The sequence below is a fragment of the Bombina bombina genome, chromosome 6 (assembly GCF_027579735.1).
Source record: "Bombina bombina isolate aBomBom1 chromosome 6, aBomBom1.pri, whole genome shotgun sequence".
NCBI lineage: Eukaryota > Metazoa > Chordata > Amphibia > Anura > Bombinatoridae > Bombina > Bombina bombina.
The window spans coordinates 1,032,672,410-1,032,695,016 of record NC_069504.1 but is presented as its reverse complement, the minus strand read 5'-3'; the positions used below and the strand labels follow the sequence as shown (position 1 = coordinate 1,032,695,016).

The 22,607-nt window shown below is 39.3% G+C and overlaps 1 protein-coding gene across 1 annotated transcript in view; it reads right to left on the bottom strand.

Moving 5' to 3' along the window:
* Positions 1 to 301: 301 nt before the first annotated feature.
* Positions 302 to 22,607, bottom strand: part of ANKS1B (ankyrin repeat and sterile alpha motif domain containing 1B) — a 367,766-nt gene continuing 345,460 nt past the window's right edge. Inside the window, exon 8 of the mRNA XM_053718773.1 lies at positions 302 to 1,388. Coding sequence (XP_053574748.1) covers positions 1,284 to 1,388 — 105 coding nt within the window. The 3' untranslated portion in view covers positions 302 to 1,283. The remainder of the gene's footprint in view (positions 1,389 to 22,607) is intronic.

The following is a 22,607-nucleotide window of genomic DNA, read 5'->3' as shown; positions in this document are numbered from 1 at the left end:
GTGTGCTAACCCTCGCACACAAAAAGAATATTTCTGGCAGCATTAGTGCTTGAGTGAAAGCCCTAAATAGCGTGCCCCTTGTAATCTAGCCCAATATATATGTATAATATTGAAATAAAATTTGACTTTGCTTTAGTTGCCTTCAAATCATCTATCTTGGCTATCAAGGAGCAGAATTTGTTTGTATGTGAAGGTAATCTTATAACTGAAAGTGTCTATTTGACTTTGCTAGACTTCTTTACTCATAGATATTTTGTGTATTTCAGATACTTTGAATTTATTGTTTCTTAATTTTGATTCGTTGTTTTTTCTTTGTAAATTTATTTATTTAAAAAAGTATTAAAGACAATAAAAAAAGCATGTTTTGTCCATGTTATAAAAAGGTTAACAATCCCTTACCAGTTTTATCAGTAGTGATATTTTCCAGCCCTATATTTTTTTTATCTAAGACACGTTTTTGTGGCACAAATACTTATGGCTTGATTTGGTTTCTTATAGGGAAGTATTCTTCAGACTTGATTTCCACCCCAACAAGCTTGTAATTAACTTTCTCTGTAGCTAAAATGTACATTACTAATAAATAGATTATAATAAAATACTTTTGATTAGGCAATGAATGGAACATACAAAAAAACAATGCTTTTATCATATTATTGACAATAATTTCTTATTAGTGGATACAGTAATAGAATATTTTTACAATTTTGTAACAAGGCTTAAACTTCAGCAGCCTATAAAATATTTTACAAAGAACTCTTTACATTGAAGCAAACCAGTTCGTTCAGAAATTGTTGTATACATTTTCCGTAATTAAATCACATACAATAATTAGAAATAAAGATGCACTTGTGCATATAAATTATTGATTTCTTGGCAGTTTTGAAGTTCAATATTTCTTTTTCTTTAATATGTGGTTATACTTTTTAAATCCTACGAGTTCAAATACAGATTCTCTGCTTTGTTTATAATGTTACTGCCACAAATCAAATGCATAATGCTTGTAAATAGAGTGACAAATCACATGGATACTTTTTGCCCCCAGTTAAAAAGGCTGAACAAAAAGAAAGTATTTGGATAAAGAAAAAAAAAGAAAAACATTAAAAATATAAGATTCCTTTACTTGGCAGTACTTTGTTAGTGTTTCAAAATGATGTCATTCCTTGATATTGTACAGTTCATTCCATATATACTCTCCTCCCTACTGTAGCAGAAAGAGGCTGGCATCTAAATTCCTTCAAAGAGAGTGTACAAAGGCACACCAAGGAGGAGAGAACTCATTGTCATTAGAAGATTGTGGTTTCATACTTGGTGCTAATTCCTCTTTTTTCTTGTCCGGGTTCTACAATCCAAGGCATATTGGTGAGAGTCTTTTGATCAGGTTGATCTATCTGTGAAAAGATGATTGAAAGGATTTAAGGCCAATCGGATATTTTATATGCAGACAGCACCATCTTGTATTACCGTGTAAGGCATCAGCTGATGTTTTTTCCCACCACAAAACAGAAATGACCCAAACCTTATTCTGTCCAAAATTTGTTGATTAACTAAATTAACTATTAAACAAATAAAAAAACATTTAAAATCTATTAAATGGAGAAACTAAATGAACAAACGTATTTTGTATATTTGTTCACTCATTCTCTTACAGCTAGATTACAAGTTTGTACGTTCATCTTTAAAACGCTGAAAATATGGTAATTTCAGCGTTAAAGTCTTGTCGGTATAGGTGTACCGCAAGACTTTTTGGCCTGTAATGCAACGTCAGTACCGCACTCTTAAAAATATGTTTTTTAATGGGATTCCCATAGCGCTGGTATTACGAGTTTTGCATTCTGGCTAAACAAATGGCGTTACAGCCTAAAACGACAAGATCTGTAACGCCATCTAAAGTCAGTAGTTATGAGTTTTACGCTACAAAGCTGTAACATAAAACTCATAACTACTAACTTACAAAGTACACTAAAAAACACCCATAAACTACCTATTAACCCCTCAACCAAGGCCCTCCCACATCGCAAACACTATATTAAACTTATTAACCCCTAATCTTCCACTCCCGATATCGCCGCCACTAAAAAAACTTATTAACCCCTATTCCTCCACTCTCCGACATCGTCCCACTATTTTAAACGTATTAACCCCTAAACCGCCGCCCTCCCGCATCGCAAACACTCTTTAAATATAATTAACCTCTAATCTGCCGTCCGCATCACCCCCACTATACTAAAGTTATTAAGCCCTACACCGCTGCTACTATAACAAACCTATTAACCCCTAAACCGCAAGCCCCCCACAACAAAATAAACTAATTTAAACTGTTAACCCCTAAACCGAAAGCCCCCCACATCGCAATCAACTAAATTAAACTAGTAACCCCTAAACCTAACCATAACTTTAACTTTAGATTAAAATTACAATTTCCCTATCTTAAATTAAATTTAAAACTTACCTGTCAAATTAAAATGTTTAAACTAACAATTAAACTAATATAATTATTAAACTAAAATTAAGCTAATTAACATTTAAATAAACTAAACTACACATTAAAAAACTTCTAACACTACTGTAAAAATGACAAACGGCCAGATTACGAGTTTTGAGGTAAGAGGGGTGCGGTGCTAACTTGAACGTTATTCTCACCGCTCACTTACCTACAGCGCTGGTATTACAAGTTTTTACAAACCCAGCGTTAACAGGCAAGAATTGAGCGTATAGACAAATAGAAGAAGAGAGGCGCCAAACATAAAACAGTATCATTGGTCTGGTGCAGTGGAAAAGATGAGAACCCCCCCTGGATGAGAGTGTATACTCACAAGATGAGCGGCACAATCAACGTGCCTTAAACTGCAGGTCGGGACTGTTCAGAGTCGCCTGACAGACACCCCCAGGCTGATATACGTCACCACAGGACTTCCAAACCGCTGTGGGTAGTATCGCTCTGTTGCAACTCCCCGAGATCAGCTGTAACTTGCGGCGTCAGTAGTTTCAGACGATATATACGGACTTCTTCTTGATAGTGATCAGAGAGAAGGGTGGATAGGTACTCAAAATAAAGGAGCACGTAAGGTAAAGATAAAATCGTGGTTTATTGCAGATAAAAACAACAGCAACGCGTTTCTCGGCTGAAAGGCCGTTTCATTAGGCTGTATCATATCAAGCCATTGCTCTCTTTAAATACCTTACATGCACCTGTCTGTGGGCGGACTTACAACTATTACCTGTCTTCCTCTCCACAGATTAACTCTTTCCTATCTAAAATATTTTTAACTATTGGTATATGCCAAAAATCGGCACAACTTGTTATAAGATATATAGCCTATTGATCCTTCACAGCGTTTAGATAAAAAACATATAAATATATTACATATACTCTTGATAAAACTAAAAAATAGTAATACAATTAATAATTTGATGTCGCAATGATTAAAAACAAAAATTCTGTTAATACAAATAATTTGAATTAGTGGCATGATATCGATCACACAAATTTAGTCAGAATATAAATATAAAAATCCTCTACAATGATATATCAATACATTACACTGACTATGTATAGACATATATATTTCATTATAATGATTAACCATATTATATGTATAAGGAACAAGTAGTAATACTGGTAATGTATATGTGATTAAAAATGGGTAATAATATCGTAAAAGTGAGCCTAAAATTGGCCCAACCACTAATAGAAATTCAGATGATGTTAAGTGAGCCTAACTATAACTAATTCTCAAAGAAGGTTATGTTAGATAGGATGTAAATTGGTATCGTCATATCTATAAGGGTATCTCTATAATTACTTGGTGAAATAATTACTTAATGCATGGCATATGGGTGGGAGCGACCCATTAGAGGTCACAACAATCTTCTATATATGACTAAATCTGTATGCTTAGTGTTAGTATAATGGTATATGGACCTATATTCACAATTTGTGGTCTAAGAAATCTGATAGTATAGCTAACTGGTAGCATCTTCTATATATGACTAAATCTGTATGCTTAGTGTTAGTATAATGGTATATGGACCTATATTCACAATTTGTGGTCTAAGAAATCTGATAGTATAGCTAACTGGTAGCTGCTCAAAAGACTTGATGACTAATGCCTAGCATATAATCTAAATACAGGCTAATATTAACACACTAATGACACTATAATATATGAGGTCTCATATCTTAATATAATTGATATTAAAGTATATATCAATTATATTAAGATAGGTGCATGTAAGGTATTTAAAGAGAGCAATGGCTTGATATGATACAGCCTGATGAAACAGCCTTTCAGCTGAGAAACGCGTTGCTGTTGTTTTTATCTGCAATAAACCACGATTTTATCTTTACCTTACGTGCTCCTTTATTTTGAGTACCTATCCACCCTTCTCTCTGATCACTATCAAGAAGAAGTCCGTATATATCGTCTGAAACTACTGACGCCGCAAGTTACAGCTGATCTCGGGGAGTTGCAACAGAGCGATATTACCCGCAGCGGATTGGAAGTCCTGTGGTGACGTATATCAGCCTGGGGGTGTCTGTCGGGCGACTCTGAACAGTCCCGACCTGCAGTTTAAGGCATGTTGATTGTGCCGCTCATCTTGTGAGTATACACTCTCATCCAGGGAGGGTTCTCATCTTTTCCACTGCACCAGACCAACGATACTGTTTTATGTTTGGCGCCTCTCTTCTTCTATTTGTCTATATAGTCAGGATTCCTTCGGGATTTCTTTTGGGGAGTGCAGCCACAGATCCAGCATACCGGAACTGAAGACTATCAACCATACACCAGTGCACCTCTTGAGGACTGCGGATCCTCTTTTTTTTATCAAGAAGTGAGCGTAGAGCAAAATTGAGCTCCATACCGCACTCCAATACCAGCAGTGAGCTGGTTGTACGTGCCCGTGCACAATTTCCCCATAGACATCAATGGGGAGAGCCAGCTGAGAAAAAGTCTAACACCTGCAATAGAGCAGCGTAAAGCTCAGTAACGCAGCCCCATTGATTCCAATGGGGAAACTAAATTTATGTTTACACCTAACAACCTAACATGAACCCCGAGTCTAAACACCCCTAATCTTACACTTATTAATCCCTAATCTGCCGCCCCCCGACATTGTCGACACCTACATCATATTTATTAACCCCTAATCTGCCGCTCCGGACATCGCCGCCACTATAATAAACATATTAACCCCTAAACCGACGCACTCCCGCATCACAAACATTAGTTAAATATTATTACCCCTAATCTGCTGCTCTGGACATCGCCAACACCTACATTATATTTATTAACCCCTAATCTCCCGCTCCCAATGTCGCCGCAACCTACCTACACTTATTAACCCCTAATCTGCCTCCCACAACGTTGCCGCCACTATAATAAACATATTAACCCCTAATCTGCCGCCCCCAACGTTGCCACCACTACATTAAATTTATTAACCCTAAATCTAAGTCTAATCCTAATACTAACACCCCCTAATTTAAATATAATAAAAATAAATCTAAATAAAACTTACTATTATTACCTAAATAATTCCTATTTAAAACTAAATACTTACCTGTAAAATAAACCCTAAGATAGCTACAATATAACTAATAGTTACATTGTATTTAGCTTAGGGTTTATTTTTATTTTACAGGCAAGTTTGTATTTATTTTAACTAGGTAGATTAGTTACTAAATAGTTATTAACTATTTAATAACTACCTAGCTAAAATAAATACAAATTGACCTGTAAAATAAAACCTAACCTGTCTTACACTAACACCTAACCTAACCCTACAATTAAATAAATTCCCTAAATTAAATACAATTAAATAAATTCAAAACAATTAGCTAAATTACATAAAAAAACAAACACTAAATTACAGAAAATAAAAAACAAATTACAAGATCTTTAAACTAATTACACCTAATTTACGGTAATAGCCCTATCAAAATAAAAAAGCCCACCCAAAATAAAAAAACCCTAGCCTAAACTAAACTACCAATAGCCCTTAAAAGGGCCTTTTGCGGGGCATTGCCCCAAAGAAATCAGCTCTTTTACCTGTAAAAAAAAATACAAACAACCCCCCCAACAGTAAAACCCACCACTCACACAACCAACCCCCCAATATGTTCCAATCAGCCAATAGAATCCGAGCTCAATCCTATTGGCTGATTGGATCAGCCAATAGGATTGAAGTTCAATCCTATTGGCTGATTGCATCAGCCAATAGGATTTTTTCAACCTTAATTCCGATTGGCTGATAGAATTCTATCAGCCAATCAGAATCTAAGGGACGCCATCTTGGATGACGTCATTTAAAGGAATCTTCATTCAGCAAGAAGACGTTGATTGAAGAGGATGCTCTGCGCCGGATGTCTTGAAGATGGAGCCGCTCCGAGTCGGAAGGATGAAGATAAAAGATGCCATCTGGGTGAAGACTTCTGCCCGTCTGGAGGACCACTTCTGCCCGTCTGGAGGACCACTTCTGCCGGCTTCGTTGAGGACATCTTGGATGAAGCGCTTGGATGAAAACTTCTCCCGGTAAGTGGATCTTCGGGGGTTAGTGTAAGGATTTTTTAAGGGTGTATTGGGTGGGTTTTATTTTTAGGTTAGGACTTTGGGCCGCAATAGAGCTATATGCCCTTTTAAGGGCAATGCCCATCTAAATGCCCTTTTCAGGGCAATGGGGAGCTTAGGTTTTTTTAGTTAGGGTTTTATTTGGGGGGTTGGTTGTGCAGGTGGTGGGTTTTACTGTTGGGGGGGTTGTTTGTATTTTTTTTTTACAGGTAAAAGAGCTGATTTCTTTGGGGCAATGCCCCGCGAAAGGCCCTTTTAGGGGCTATTGTTAGTTTAGTTTAGGCTAGGTTTTCTTATTTTGGGTAGGCTTTTTTTATTTTGATAGGGCTATTAGATTAGGTGTAATTAGTTTAAAGATCTTGTAATTTGTTTTTTATTTTCTGTAATTTAGTGTTTTTTTTTAAATTTAGATAATTGTTTTGAATTTAGTTAATTGTATTTAATTTAGGGAATTTATTTAATTGTAGGGTTAGGTTAGGTGTTAGTGTAACTTAGGTTAGGTTTTATTTTACAGGTAAATTTGTATTTATTTAGCTAGGTAGTTAGTAAATAGTTAATAACTATTTAGTAACTATTCTACCTAGTTAAAATAAATACCTGTAAAATAAAAATAAACCCTAAGCTAGATACAATGTAACTATTAGTTATATTGTAGCTAGCTTAGGGTTTATTTTACAGGTAACTATTTAGTTTTAAATAGGAACTATTTAGGTAATGATAGTAAGTTTTATTTAGATTTATTTTAATTATATTTAAGTTAGGGGGTGTTAGGGTTAGACTTAGATTTAGGGGTTAATAAATTTAATATAGTGGCGGTGACGTTGGGGGCGGCAGATTAGGGGTTAATAAATGCTGGTAGGTGGTGGCGATGTTAGGGACAGCAGATTAGGGGTTAATAATATTTAAATAGTGTTTGCGAGGTGGGAGTGTGGCGGTTTAGAGGTTAATATGTTTATTATAGTGACAACGATAACCGGAGCAACAGATTAGGGGTTAATCATTTATTTAAGTGTTTGTGATGCGGGAGGGCCTCGGTTTAGAGGTTAATAGGTAGTTTATGGGTGTTAGTGTACTTTTTAGCACTTTAGTTATGAGTTTTATGCTACAGCGTTGTAGTGTAAAACTCATAACTACTGACTTTAAAATGCGGAACGAATCTTGACGGGGTAGTGTGTACCGCTCACTTTTTGGCCTCCCAGGACAAGATCGTAATACCGGCGCTATGGAAGTCCCATAGAAAAAAGATTATATGCTATTTGCATAAGTTGATTTGCGGTAAGGCCAAAAACGTGTGCGGTGCCCCCTAAATCTGCAAGACTCCTAATACCAGCGTTAGTGAAAAAGCAGCGTTATGAGGCTTAACGCTGTTTTTTTACTCATAACGCAAGACTCGTAATCTAGCCGAAAGTATCTAATTACAAAAAATAAAAAAAATAAAATTACAAAAAATAACAAACACTAAATTACAGGAAATAACAAACAAAATTATCAAAAATAAAAAAGAATTACACCTAATCTATTAGCCCTATCAAAATAAAAAAAAGCCTAAACAGCTCTTTTATCTGTAAAATAAAATACAAAGACCCCCAACAGTAAAACCCACCACCCAACCATCCCCCAAAATACAAAAACCTTGCTGTGGAGCTTGTTTAGAACTTTGCCTTATTTAAGCATACATGTTTCTACATTCAGTAAAGAGTACAAATGCCATTTGATTAATTAAGCTAGAGGATGGTGGTGTAGTCAGTGCAAAAAGTGGCAATGCCTTCAACCACCAACCACCACTCAGTAGGTATCAGCTGTTGTTTTATTTTTAGTTGCAGCTTATATATGTGCCAATATCCTTTTTTTGAAAGTTTTTTATTTTTTAAATTTTTTCATAGAAAATGAACATTGCAAATTTATGACGTACATTAAGTAAAATAATAAGACGTACAGAATTAACTTTGAAAGTAGACATGACGTAGAGTGTTACAATTTGGTTCATAATAACTTGTTATTTGCGTTACTCATGTTAATATTACATCATAAATTTTTCCTTTTGAGGTATACATAATAATAGAGGTGTTGATATTTGAGAGTACAATTTTATTTAAGTCAGGGAGAGGTGGTTTGTAGTTTGAAATGAAATGACCAGGCGAGATTGCTATTTCAGAAACCATGATGTTTTTAGGGAGTTTCCTTCCTATAGAATTCAATACTGAGGAAGAAATTTAGTTTTCCCGTTTTAATATAGTGCAGCTTTTCTAATTGTAAGGTTTTCATAACTAGCTGTTTCCATTCTAGGATAAAGGGAATTTGAGTTGTTTTCCAATATCTTGGTATGAGGCGTTTTGGCACTATTCAACATTATCTTGAATAGAGTTAATTGATATTGGCATGGAATTTTGGGTGGGTAACTCAGTAGGACAACCAGGGGGATATGTTGATGGGGGTCATGTAGGATTGTATTTATATGAAGTATTATTTGGGACCAAAATGGTTTGAGCACTTTACAATCCCACCAAATGAGGCTTATTGTCCCAATTTCACAGCATTCTCTCTAACAATTATCTGATGTAGAGGGATATATGGACTTTAGTCGCGTTGGTGTTAGATACCATCTTAGGAGCAATTTATAGTTTGTTCAAGTATAGATGCTGATTTTTTTTGTGGACAAGAACATTTTATTCCATTGTTGTGTGGTTATGTTGATATTCCAGGAGGATTGTGTAAGTGGGAAGGGTCCTAGATGTGATTTCCGTTTTTTTTTATATGAGATTCCTATTTTGCCTTTTATAAGGATATGTGTAGAACATAGAGTTTCAAATGGCGTCTAGGTTCTGTCAAAAGAGCCTTTGTTCGAATGAGTGGATAGGCAATTGCGAATCTGAAAATAGGTGAGCCAATAATTGAAAAGTCTTGGGAATTCTGATGTTTAGATAATCATTGTTTTTAATGAGTGATTTTCAAATAGTTTATAAGCAGGAAGATGGGATACTTTGTTTTCTATTTGTATACCAGCAGATAGGTGTGAAAAAAATAACCTCTGTTTCCAAGTAATGGTGTTAAGGGAGATGGAATTGTTGATAGTGCAGGATATTTGCTAATTAGTGTATCCCAAACTTTCAGAGTGCCTGAGATCAAAGGGTTAAAAATTATATTTGGATCTCTATCTTTCATAGCTAGCCAACCTTGATCTCCTAAATGTTTGATTTTTAGCATGTCAGCTTCTATTGTTATCTATAATTTATCTGTTGGGTGGTTGTTCCATTGTATTATACGGGATAGATGAGTTGGATAGTAGCATTGTAGGATGTTTGGTGCTCCAAGGCTGCCTTTTTCATTGGGTCTATATAAGACTTTTTTTAATCCTGGGGCGTTTATTTCTCCATATGAATTGGTTTAACTGTGATTGTAGAGATAGTATATATGACTTTGGTAGGGATATTGGGGCTGCTTGGAATATATAAAGAATTTTTGGTAGGAGAGTGTTTTATGGATCATTTGGGATAAGGGATGTCAGGGATGTTGTCTGCTAATGTAATTTCTAGATATCTAATTGTTTTTGTGTTTGTATTAAAGAGTTTTAATCTGTTTATTTCATGTAGCGTCTGTGGAGTAGCTGATATGTTTAGTATATCTGATTTGTTATAATTTATAGAAAAGTTAGACCATCTGCTGTAAGTGGTAAATTCCGACTTGAGGGGTTGAATTGAAGAGACTGGTGAAGTCAATGTCAATAAGATATCGTCTGCAAAAAGTGACATTTTGTATTCTGTGGGTTCAAATGTAATACCTTGAATGAGTTTGTTGTCTCTGATATGACAGGCTAGAGGTTCTATGGAGAGAGCGAATAATAGGGGTGAAAAGGGACAGCCTGGTCGGGTTCCGTTTAAAACTAGGAAGGTGGATGAGATTGTGCCATTGATTCTGACCTTGGCTGTGGGATGAGAATATAACGCGAAAATCTTATTTATGAAGGGTTGGGAAAAGCCAAAGTGAGACAGGGTGGCAGACATAAATGCCCAGTCCAGCCTGTCAAAAGCTTTCTCTGCATCAATAGAGACAAAGATAGTTTGGTCCGAGGAGGATTTTGCCATATGTAGTAATTGTAGAGCTCTGGTAGTATTGTCCTTGGATTCGCGTCCCAGAATGAAACCAGTTTGGTCGGGGGTGTATGAGGTTTGGTAATATTTTGTTCAACCTATTTGCTAGTATTTTCGAGTAAATTTTGACATCAATATTGATTAAAGTTATTGGTCTGTAATTTTGAGGGTGGAGTGGTGATTTACCCTGCTTAGAGATAAAAGTAATGTGGGCTTCTAACATTTCATTTGGAAAGGGGTGTTGTTGATCAATTTTATTAAACATATCAGTAAGAGGGCTAGCTAATATGTCTTTAAATTGGGAGTAATAGTAGGAGGTGAAGTCGTCTGGCCCTGGGGCTTTGCTGGTAGGGAGATTTTTAATGACGGAAAGAACTTCTGATAAGGTAGAGGTCGTCTAGACTGTCATTGTCGGTTGATGATAATTTAGGAGTTTGTGCTTGCTGTAGATAATCCAACAGACCTGGTGGAGGAGTTGTTAAAGTTTAAGAGGGAGGGCTGGTTGAATACAATTTAGCATAATACTGTCAAAAGGTTTCGGCTATATTGTAATTTGTGGTGGAAGTTTTATTATTAACTGTCAAAGAATGAACATTGAAGTCTTGAATCTTTTTTTCTTTAGGTATCTGGCAAGGAGTTTACCAGGATTATTACTGTCTAGATGATATTTGAGATGAATTCCTAATTGTCTATGTGTGTCTTCTAAACGTAAATAGGATAATAAGTCAGTTCTTGCTTCCTATACTTTTTTCTAAATTACAGTCTTTGAGGTGGAGTTAGTGTTGTTTTTCTACTTAAGCTAAAGCGTCTGTCAGTTTAGTGTATTGTTGTCTGTGTTGTTTATTTAGGGTGGCCTTAGCTTTGATATTGATAAGTTCTCCATGATTTGTACATTTATGAGCTTGCAATGTAGTAAAATGTTGGGTGATAGGGGGATGTAATAAAATAGTATCATCAAGTCTACATATGTATGTGTTGGCTGGAGTTGTAGGCCAGTTCATGAGGAAGGACATTGCTGAGTGGTCAGACTATGTTATATGTGAGATTTGGGATTTAGTAATTAAAGCAAGGCCTATATGGTCCATAAATATATAATCTAACCTAGAATATCGTTTGTGGGGGGCTGAGAAAAATGTGTAATCTCTTTTGGTAGGATGGTGAGTGCACTATATGTTGAATGTGGGAATTGTTAGTAATGCTTTCCAAATTGATTTAATTGAATGCTTTTATAGGTGTGAGGTTCCATTTGATGTATCTAAAGGGAGGTTAAAATTGCCTCCAATAAAGAGGGGACCCTTAAATGTTGTTCTGAAATTGAAAGTTTGGGATAAGTTCTCTGTCTGTGTAGCTTAGAAAGTATGCTATGTCATTACAAGGTGGTTGGTCCGGCTTAGGTTTAGAACTAAGGGCTCTATGGATTCTTTCTTTGCGACTGTTGTCTATGTCAGAGGAATCTTCATCTGTAAGGGCTTTAATTAGGTCTATGACATATAGCTAGAGTGAGTCTGGGGGTCGTGATTTCAGGAATCCCACGGAATCTCAAATTATTTCTTCAGCCTCAGTTTTTGAGGTCATCAATTTTATATTTCAGTTCTGCAATCCGTTGGTCTTCTTGTGCTACTAGTAGGACGGTGGAATCAATATCTTTAGCAAACAGGTCTCTTTCATCCTCTAGAGCCTCCACTTGAAAGCTAAGTTCGTTGATATCTTGTTTAACAGTGGCAAATTCTTCTTTGAGGCTAGTGATGACTCTAGCAATCATCTCATCCATGTCTGCTTTTGTAGGTAGCGACATTAAGTCTGCTTTCATTAGCATTGCAGAAGTGTCCAATGTTGGTGAAGTTCCTGTTTCTGCCGCCATTATAGGGGCTATACTTGTGTGATTTAAAGGAGATTCTGAGGGTGTAGATGATTTGAAATATGAAGTCATGCTGGATTTTTGCACAGATGACTGTCGTGGAAGTTTGTCTGGCTTGACCGGGATTTAGGACATCATAATGTGGTAGCTTAGGGGTGTGTTGACCCAAAGGTGAACTTAGTTAGCAAGTTTGCAGTCAGCGTCCCTTAAGTTGATAGTAGTTATATAGATATATTGCTGTTTAACAGACACACAGAAAATGTGGTGTTTTCCAGCAGTGGTAATATAGGGATAGCTTCTTACATAGAGATTTTGTGGTCTCTAGTGGTATTATGTGGCAGTACACAGCTTTATGGTATTGATAGTCTCTATCGGCAGATTTTTTACATTGCAAAAATGCAGCTTATATAGCAAAATGTCCAGTATAAATATTAGGAAACAAGTACTGCACCAATTAATGAGTCATATAAAGCTAAATATTCAGTAAAACAAGTGCTTGAGTTCCTAATGCATTGTGTTCTGATAACACATGGAAACCTTTATCTTATGCTGTGTGCTATAAGTGAAAGAACCTGCATGGTCTTCTCTGGTTTAGTTGTTTGTTTCACTCAAAGCATATATATATACATAATATCCTTGTTTAGCTTGTCCAGCTGAGTATGTGTGGTATTTCTCTTCAGGAGATTGTCAGCAGCGTGCAATGTTAAAAAGACTCACCGGGTGAATTTTGCTGCACTATGTGTCTCTGGGAGTCTCACACCGCTACTATTATGGTGGTCAGGGAGGGTAGCTGGCTATTTAGAGCAGTGTTGTTCCTGCTCCTGGCATCAGAGCTCTGTGTTAAGTGGCCATCATGGATCGATGGACCATGCCAATATTCTTTTAACTGCCCGGCTGTACTGACAGCTTAACAGTCAGGTCCTGCTGCTATACTTCCTTCTCCATTCAATTCCCCCAGATTCCAACTATCTGGTCTGTGGTCTAATTAAACCCTTCATTCAAAATTACATAGATCTACGTCATGTGCTACAAAGCCCAGCATACCACATAATGTAGATCTTTGTCGCAGCTGTAGGAAGCGCCAGCAGTCTCGGCTGTCAAGTGACAGTCAAGAGCTGCTGTTTCTGTGCTGCAGCTATCTGTTTTCATATGGTAATGGAGCATGATTGGTGATCTGTTACCATATGAAGGCAGATGCCAGATCATTAGATAGTGACACTGTGTCTGTCACGGTCTGTAATGATCGATTGCTTGTGCCGGTGGGAAGTGTGCGAGGGAAGACGGAGATGGCACAGAGGCAGAGGGAAGAAAAAGTTTTGAAGTGCCAGGGAGGGATGGGAACTAGCTACTCTATCGAAAATGGAAGTGGAGGGCACCCTCACCAATGATCGTGGGAATGGGAGAGTTAGAAGGCATCATTACACTACAGAAACAAAAGAAGAAAATAAATAAATAATTAAAGAAAACATATAAACTGGGTACCAACAGACAGCTGGCCGCCACCAGTAGAAAGGGAGAGGGTTAAAGAGCTATTTGGGTGTGGGTGGGGGTCAGAGAGGTGAGGGTTGAGTAGGGATCACTACACTTTGAGAAAAAACAATTTAAAAAAATCCTTAAACTGCATACTGGCAGACCTTCTGCCAGTGCCTAAGATGGTGGTGACCAGTGGGGGCTGAGGGAGGGAAGAGAGCTGCTTGGGAGGGATCCGGTAGTAGAAGGAGTCAGGTGGGAGGGTAATATCTACTCTGCATCAAAAATTAACCTTACAGGTAACTGATTAACCCCTTCATTACCAGCTATTTCAAATAAGGTGCGTAGCTGCAATTAGTGGCCAAAAAGCAACAGCAGAACAATGCATGTCTACTATTTCTGAACAAAGGGGATCCAAGAGAAGCTTTTACAACCATTTGTCATATGATTGCAGTAGTTGTGTGTGAATAATTTCAGTAAAAAACTCAAAGTGTGCAAAAAATTTCACTATTTTTTTTATATGATCGTATCTGGTGGCCAAATAGTGGCAACGTCTACTTTTAAAAATATATAGTTTTCATGGGTTAATAAAAAAATAAAAAAAATAAAGATTCTCCGGAAATTTTCTCTGAAAATCACAGTAACGAAGGGGTTAAAGCATGTTGCTGCGATAAGGAACTGCAGGGGTCGGGCATGGTCGGTCAGGGAGTGGGTGTGGCTTATTGGGAGTGGGCGTGGCCTGAGAGAGACAAAGAGTGGGGAGAGATAGAGAGAGCAAAAGAGAGGGGGCAGAGGGGGCAAAAGAGAGGGGGGAGAGAGAGTTAAAGAGAGGGGGGGAGAGAGAGTTAAAGAGAGGGGAGAGAGAGTTAAAGAGAGGGGAGAGAGAGCAAAAGAGAGGGGAGAGAGAACAAAAGAGAGGGGGAGAGAGAGCTAAAGAGAGGGGGGAGAGAGAAAGAGAGAGGAGAGGAAGCAAAAGAAAGGGGAGAGAGAGCAAATGAGAGGGGGAGAGAGAGCAAAAGAGAGGGGGGAGAGAGAGAGCAAATGAGAGGGGGAGAGAGAGCAAAAGAGAGGGGGGAGAGAGAGAGCAAATGAGAGGGGGAGAGAGAGCAAATGAGAGGGGGGAGAGAGAGAAAAAGAGAGGGGGAGAGAGAGCAAAAGAGAGGGGGGGAGAGAGAGCAAAAGAGAGAGGGGAGAGAGAGCAAAAGAGAGGGGGAGAGAGAGCAAATGAGAGGGGGAGAGAGAGCAAATGAGAGGGGGAGAGAGAGAAAAAGAGAGGGGGAGAGAGAGCAAAAGAGAGGGGGAGAGAGAGCAAAAGAGAGGGGAGAGAGAGCAAAATAAAGGGGGAAAGAGAAAGAGAGCAAAAGAGAGGGGGAGAGAGAGTTAAAGAGAGGGGGGGAGAGAGAGTTAAAGAGAGGGGAGAGAGAGCAAAAGAGAGGGGAGAGAGAGCAAAAGAGAGGGGAGAGAGAACACAAGAGAGGGGGAGAGAGAGCTAAAGAGAGGGGGGAGAGAGAAAGAGAGGGGGGAGAGAGTTAAAGAGAGGGGAGAGGAAGCAAAAGAAAGGGGAGAGAGAGCAAATCAGAGGGGGAGAGACAGCAAAAGAGAGGGGGGAGAGAGAGCAAATGAGAGGGGGAGAGAGCAAATGAGCTGGGAGAGAGAGAAAAAGAGAGGGGGAGAGAGAGCAAAAGAGAGGGGGGAGAGAGAGCAAAAGAGAGAGGGGAGAGAGAGCAAAAGAGAGGGGGGGAGAGAGAGCAAATGAGAGGGGGAGAGAGAGAGAAAAAGAGAGGGGGAGAGAGAGCAAAAGAGAGGGGAGAGAGAGAGCAAAAGAGAGGGAGAGAGAGCATAATAAAGGGGGAAAGAGAAAGAGAGCAAAAGAGAGGGGGAGAGAGAGCAAAGGAGAGGGGGGAGAGAGAGCAAAGGAGAGGGGGAGAGAGCAAAGGAGAGGGGGGAGAGAGAGCAAAGGAGAGGGGGAGGGAGAGCAAAAGAGGGGGGAGAGAGAGCAAAGGAGAGGGGGAGAGAGAGCAAAGGAGAGGGGGGAGAGAGAGCAAAGGAGAGAGGGAGAGAGAGCAAAGGAGAGGGGAGAGAGAGAGCAAAGGAGATGGGGAGAGAGAGCAAAGGAGAGGGGAGAACAAAAGAGAGGGAGGAGAGAGAGCAAAAGAGGGGGGGAGAACAAAAGAGGGGGAGAGAGAGCAAAATAGGTGGGAGAGAAAAAGCAAAAGAGGTGGGAGAGAGAAAGCAAAAGAGGGGGAGAGAGAGCATAAGAGAGAGGGAAGAGAAAGCAAAATAAAGGGGGAGAGAGGAAGAGAGCAAAAGAGAGGGGGAGAGGGAGCAAAAGAGAGGGGGAGAGAGAGCAAAAGAGAGGGGGAGAGAGAGCAAAGGAGAGGGGGAGAGAGAGCAAAGGAGAGGGGGGAGGGAGAGCAAAAGAGGGGGGAGAGAGAGCAAAGGAGAGGGGAGAGAGAACAAAAGAGAGGGGGAGAGAGAGCTAAAGAGAGGAGGGAGAGAGAAAGAGAGGGGGAGAGAGTTAAAGAGAGGGGAGAGGAAGCAAAAGAAAGGGGAGAGAGAGCAAATCAGAGGGGGAGAGACAGCAAAAGAGAGGGGGGAGAGAGAGCAAATGAGAGGGGGAGAGAGAGCAAATGAGCTGGGAGAGAGAGAAAAAGAGAGGGGGGAGAGAGAGCAAAAGAGAGGGGGGAGAGAGAGCAAAAGAGAGAGGGGAGAGAGAGCAAAAGAGAGGGGGGAGAGAGAGCAAATGAGAGGGGGAGAGAGAGCAAATGAGAGTGGGAGAGAGAGAGAAAAAGAGAGTAGGAGAGAGAGCAAAAGAGAGGGGGGAGAGAGAACTAAAGAGAGGGGGAGAGAGAGCTAAAGAGAGGGGGGAGAGAGAAAGAGAGGGGGAGAGAGTTAAAGAGAGGGGAGAGGAAGCAAAAGAAAGGGGAGAGAGAGCAAATCAGAGGGGGAGAGACAGCAAAAGAGAGGGGGAGAGAACAAATGAGAGGGGGAGAGAGAGCAAATGAGCTGGGAGAGAGAGAAAAAGAGGGGGGAGAGAGAGCAAAAGAGAGGGGGGAGAGAGAGCAAAAGAGAGGGGGGAGAGAGAGCAAATGAGAGGGGGAGAGAGAGCAAATGAGAGGGGGAGAGAGAGAGAAAAAGAGAGGGGGAGAGAGAGCAAAAGAGAGGGGGGAGAGAGAGCAAAAGAGAGGGAGAGAGAGCATAATAAAGGGGGAAAGAGAAAGAGAGCAAAAGAGAGGGGGAGAGAGAGCAAAGGAGAGGGGGAGAGAGCAAAGGAGAGGGGGGAGAGAGAGCAAAGGAGAGGGGGGAGGGAGAGCAAAAGAGGGGGGAGAGAGAGCAAAGGAGAGGGGGAGAGAGAGCAAAGGAGAGGGGGGGAGAGAGAGCAAAGGAGAGAGGGAGAGAGAGCAAAGGAGAGGGGAGAGAGAGAGCAAAGGAGATGGGGAGAGAGAGCAAAGGAGAGGGGGGAGAGAGAGCAAAGGAGAGTGGGGAGAACAAAAGAGAGGGGGGAGAGAGATCAAAAGAGAGGAGGAGAGAGAGCAAAAATAGAGGGGAGAGAGCAAAAGAGGGGGGAGAGAGAGCAAAATAGGTGGGAGAGAGAAAGCAAAAGAGGTGGGAGAGAGAAAGTAAAAGAGGGGGGAAAGAGAGCAAAAGAGAGGGGGGAGAGAGCAAAAGAGAGGGGGAGAGAGCAAAAGAGAGGGGGAAGAGAGAGAGCAAAAGAGAGGGGAAGAGAGCAAAAGCGAGCACAAAAGAGAGGGGAGAGAGAGCACAAAAGAGAGGAGGAGAGAGAGCAAAAGAGAGGGGGAAGAGAGAGAGCAAGGGTGGGACTGCTGTACTATAAAAAATGGCCCGTGTGCAAGGGCTTTAGGACTAGTTCTTCATAAAATGCTAGAGATAGTGCAGTGAAAACTATATGCTTGGGAATAGGAATGTTGTGAGCACTAATAACAGCTCTAAGGAGTGGAGATCTCAACTGGGAGCTTAGTTTAAGCCCTCTGAACTAGTCCTGTGCAGCCATCTTTGCTTAAGCCTTCAACTCTATCTACACCAGAATTCTGTGAGGACATACGATGGAACTTCTAAACCCTACTATGCTAGAGTCATTGGATAATCTGATCTGCAGTTGTTTCTCCCTATTTGAAGCAAGGGGGCACACAGCGTGGAAATGCAGGGCGGCAGTCCGACAGTTATGGAAAGCATTCCAACTGTGCAATCAGATAGCCGACTGGCAGTACTGATGAACCGGAGAACAAAGGAGAGTATCGCTTCCCAACCCGATGCAGAAAACTTAATACAGTCATTTACGGGTAAGAAGGGTCTCTCCTCCCTGACCATACAGTGGGCTGAACTTGGAAACGGCAACGGCAGCAGCGGTGGGCTGACTGAACATGGCGGCTATAAAGATCCTCACTTGGACATGGGATGGGCACCATATATGCCATCATATAGTTACTGATCTATGCCCGTACTCCGGAGATGACTACAACAATGGCAGCAGGCAGCAGAGAGATCATAACGAAGTCGTACCAAGTAGCTGGCTGTACCGAGATTAGCCCGGAAGGTACTGTGGTATCATCATTTTCCAGCACTGCTCTTCTACCAAAATCCGTAATCTTACCATATTTTCTGTGGTAGATCTAATATTTCCTGAGGTTGGAAACAGATACATTTTCTGAGAAGGTATATGTCCTTCCAACATCTTTCAAACAGGACACAATATGCTAAAAGGACAGAAACCAGGTTTATAATTTTTCGATCAGAGAGACTTTATTTAAATTATATGGTGTTTTAGAGTTTATATTTGACTCTCCAATATTTCAGTAATTTTCTATATTTAGGCTGTTTGTAGTATGCACCAAGACTAGTCTTAATACGTTTTTTGCTGCAGCTCTGACGCTCTGTCTGCGGCCGAGACAGAGTTGTTGGATTAGCTTTCTGTTGATATTTAAGACATACTGAAGCTGTCCTTTACATGTTATCTTCTGAATGGTTATAAACAATCAGATTACTATATGCTATTTCTTGACACCACCCTCAGTTTATAGTTAATAAGGTCTGGGCATCTTGAGTATATTGAAATGTGACCTCTCTTTTACACGTATCTCGCCAATACAGATCGGTTTTTTTTTTGCGTTTTTTTCTCTTGGCACGATGCCCTTTACAGTTCAAATTTCCTCTAAAACCTACAATCCAATGTATTATAATGCTGGAGCACAATATATCCCCTATTTTTTAATGCTAGGAGATTGCAGAGGATGGACCATTAATATATGTATATGTTACTAGTATGCTGGAGGCTTTTAGGTTGCCTTTAGTTCTCACTTAGTGTAGAAGTCCGTATTATAGCATTGAAGATAAATAAACACTATAGTTGGCTCCAATAGCAACAGTCACATTAGTATGGACTTGCTTTACATAATGTAGGTTTTTCCTAATGAGGCCCTTAGAAGTTTTATATATTTGCTATTATTAGACAAATTCATAGTTACATGTATCTACTCTCATATACCTATATGGGCTATGTTAGGCTCAATATTTCTAGCTACACCATCATTTTAATAGTCACTTTTAGCTCCTTACTATTGAACTAAATGGCAAGAGGTTGTTTTGTCACTGGCATGGGAAGCTTAAGGATTCATGGAGTCATATGTAGTAGCACTAAAGTTTATATACTCTGATTATGTTGCTCATATATTTGCTATATATAATATGATAATGCTTACTTGTTTTGTAGTTTTTTGTTTATCTAGAAGTATACCACACACTGAAAATTACTTTTATGCAACTTTATTAACTGACATTGGAAAATGGTCTTTATACATCACTGGCTTCCCCTTCTTAGGCTGTATACCTATTTTATAAATATATTCCCCGGACTAGGAATAAGCCTTTGTTTCATTTATCAATTAAAATTGTAATGAGGCCAGAGTGTTCCCTTACTACAAGTTATATTTTTGTTAGTATGTGACCCATACAGACTTTTAATTTCCTCCATGTTTGATATTATATTGTGCCTAGAAAGTATTTATACCCAGGATCCTTATTACTACTAATTTTGCTGGCTCTTATCCCTTTCAGATACTTATTTAGCAGATTTGGGAAATTACTCTGCATTAGAATATTTTAGACTACCTTATAATACCTAGATATTTGACTTAGTGTTTCCCTTTAAGTGCTATATATTTTGAACATTACCCCCAAATAAAGTGTTGATAGGGGTACCTCCCCATAAGTCTAGTAGTGATGTTGCAGCTAAGCCCAGTGGACTTTTTTGTATCTGTTGACCCTACAAAGCTGGATGCACCTCCCATTAAGGCATGGAATTCCATGGGAGTTATAAATCTTCTTTAACATAACAAGCTCTGCTTCCCCCCACATAGTTTATCTGTTAAGCTACGGGACACAGATCCCTTGTTTAACGAAGGATAGTAATATATTATAGGTTACTTGAACGCCATTACTTCTATATTAACTTCTGTGACTGTACTAACTATGCTCGATGCCTTCCTTTCGACTATTAACGATGTATGTTAGTTTATGATATATTGTATGGTTGCCAATATTATGTACATGGTTTATGTGTCTGACAGAACATGTTTTATATGTTATATGTATGTAATAACCTCGATAAAAAATATTAAATAAAAAAAAATAATAAAATAAAAAACAACAACCAGTACAAGCCCCATCCTAAAACTAAAGTTTTTTTTTTGTTTTTTTTTTTAATTGAGCTACATCTGTAATCTATCCCATAATGGGCTGCAGGGGCCATTTATTTGGTTTAGGGTCTCACTAAGCATGTAGCATGCAGAAGTTGCTACGGTGCAGTTTATATGGTCACTGGTTTCACTGAAACATTTAGCTGGCATAAAGGGATGCAGGGGCCATACAACTTGATTAAGGCGTTACTTGGGATTTAGCCTGAGTAGCAGGTATTGGACACATATAAATAATGGCTTCAAGGCCATACATCTGATCTGTCTGTAAAGGATCAGTTGGGCATGTTATTTACATCAGCATCATACTCCACACAGCCAAGGTCTCACATGGGCATATAGCTGGTATAAAGGGGGTTGCAAGGTCAACATATATGATCGGAAGTAACGTTTGCATATCTCTAGTATAATGTGGGTAACAGTGGTCATACATCTAATAAAATGGTTAATTTGGACATATAGATGGTGCATGGTATTCATGCAATATGAGGTCTCATTTGGAAATAGAGGAGGTGCGTGGTATTAATTTGATCTGAGGTCTCATTTGGATACAGAAGAGGTGCATGGTATTCATGTGATCTGAGGTCTTATTTGGATATAGAGGAGGTGCATGGTATTTATGTGATATGAGGTCTCATTTTGACATAGAGGAGGTGCATGGTATTCATGTGATCTGAGGTCTCATTTGGACATAGAGGAGGTGCATCATATTCATGTGATCTGAGGTCTCATTTGGACATAGAGGAGGTGCATGGTATTCATGTGATCTGAGGTCTCATTTGGATACAGAGGAGGTGCATGGTATTCATGTGATCTGAGGTCTTATTTGGATATAGAGGAGGTGCATGGTATTCATGTGATCTGAGGTCTCATTTGGATACAGAGGAGGTGCATGGTATTCATGTGATCTGAGGTCTCATTTGGATACAGAGGAGGTGCATGGTATTCATGTGATCTGAGGTCTCATTTGGATACAGAGGAGGTGCATGGTATTCATGTGATCTGAGGTCTTATTTGGACATAGAGGAGGTGCATCATATTCATGTGATCTGAGGTCTCATTTTGACATAGAGGAGGTGCATGGTATTCATGTGATCTGAGGTCTTATTTGGATATAGAGGAGGTGCATGGTATTTATGTGATATGAGGTCTCATTTTGACATAGAGGAGGTGCATGGTATTCATGTGATCTGAGGTCTCATTTGGACATAGAGGAGGTGCATCATATTCATGTGATCTGAGGTCTCATTTGGACATAGAGGAGGTGCATGGTATTCATGTGATCTGAGGTCTCATTTGGATACAGAGGAGGTGCATGGTATTCATGTGATCTGAGGTCTTATTTGGATATAGAGGAGGTGCATGGTATTCATGTGATCTGAGGTCTCATTTGGATACAGAGGAGGTGCATGGTATTCATGTGATCTGAGGTCTTATTTGGACATAGAGGAGGTGCATCATATTCATGTGATCTGAGGTCTCATTTTGACATAGAGGAGGTGCATGGTATTCATGTGATCTGAGGTCTCATTTGGATACAGAGGAGATGCATGGTATTCATGTGATCTGAGGTCTCATTTGGACATAGAATTGGAATAAAAATAGCTGTAGAAATATGCATCTGATCTGAAAGTATAATTTTGGTTCTGTCACCATGCTAAAATTTTAACATTTTAATCTTGGGTGTGCAGCTAATATATTTGTTATTGAAACAGCAGTGCATGATTGATTGATCAATTGATTGTTATTCTTTAAGGTAATTTCACTTTTATTTTTGTTTTCAGTACAAATTCAGCTTTTTTACTGCAGAAATTTTAACATAAATAATTTATCCTCCTCTCTATATTTCTTCTAGAGTACATTCTAGTGAAATTGCCTGTACCACTAAGGAAAAGCTAAGAGGCTAAATAAA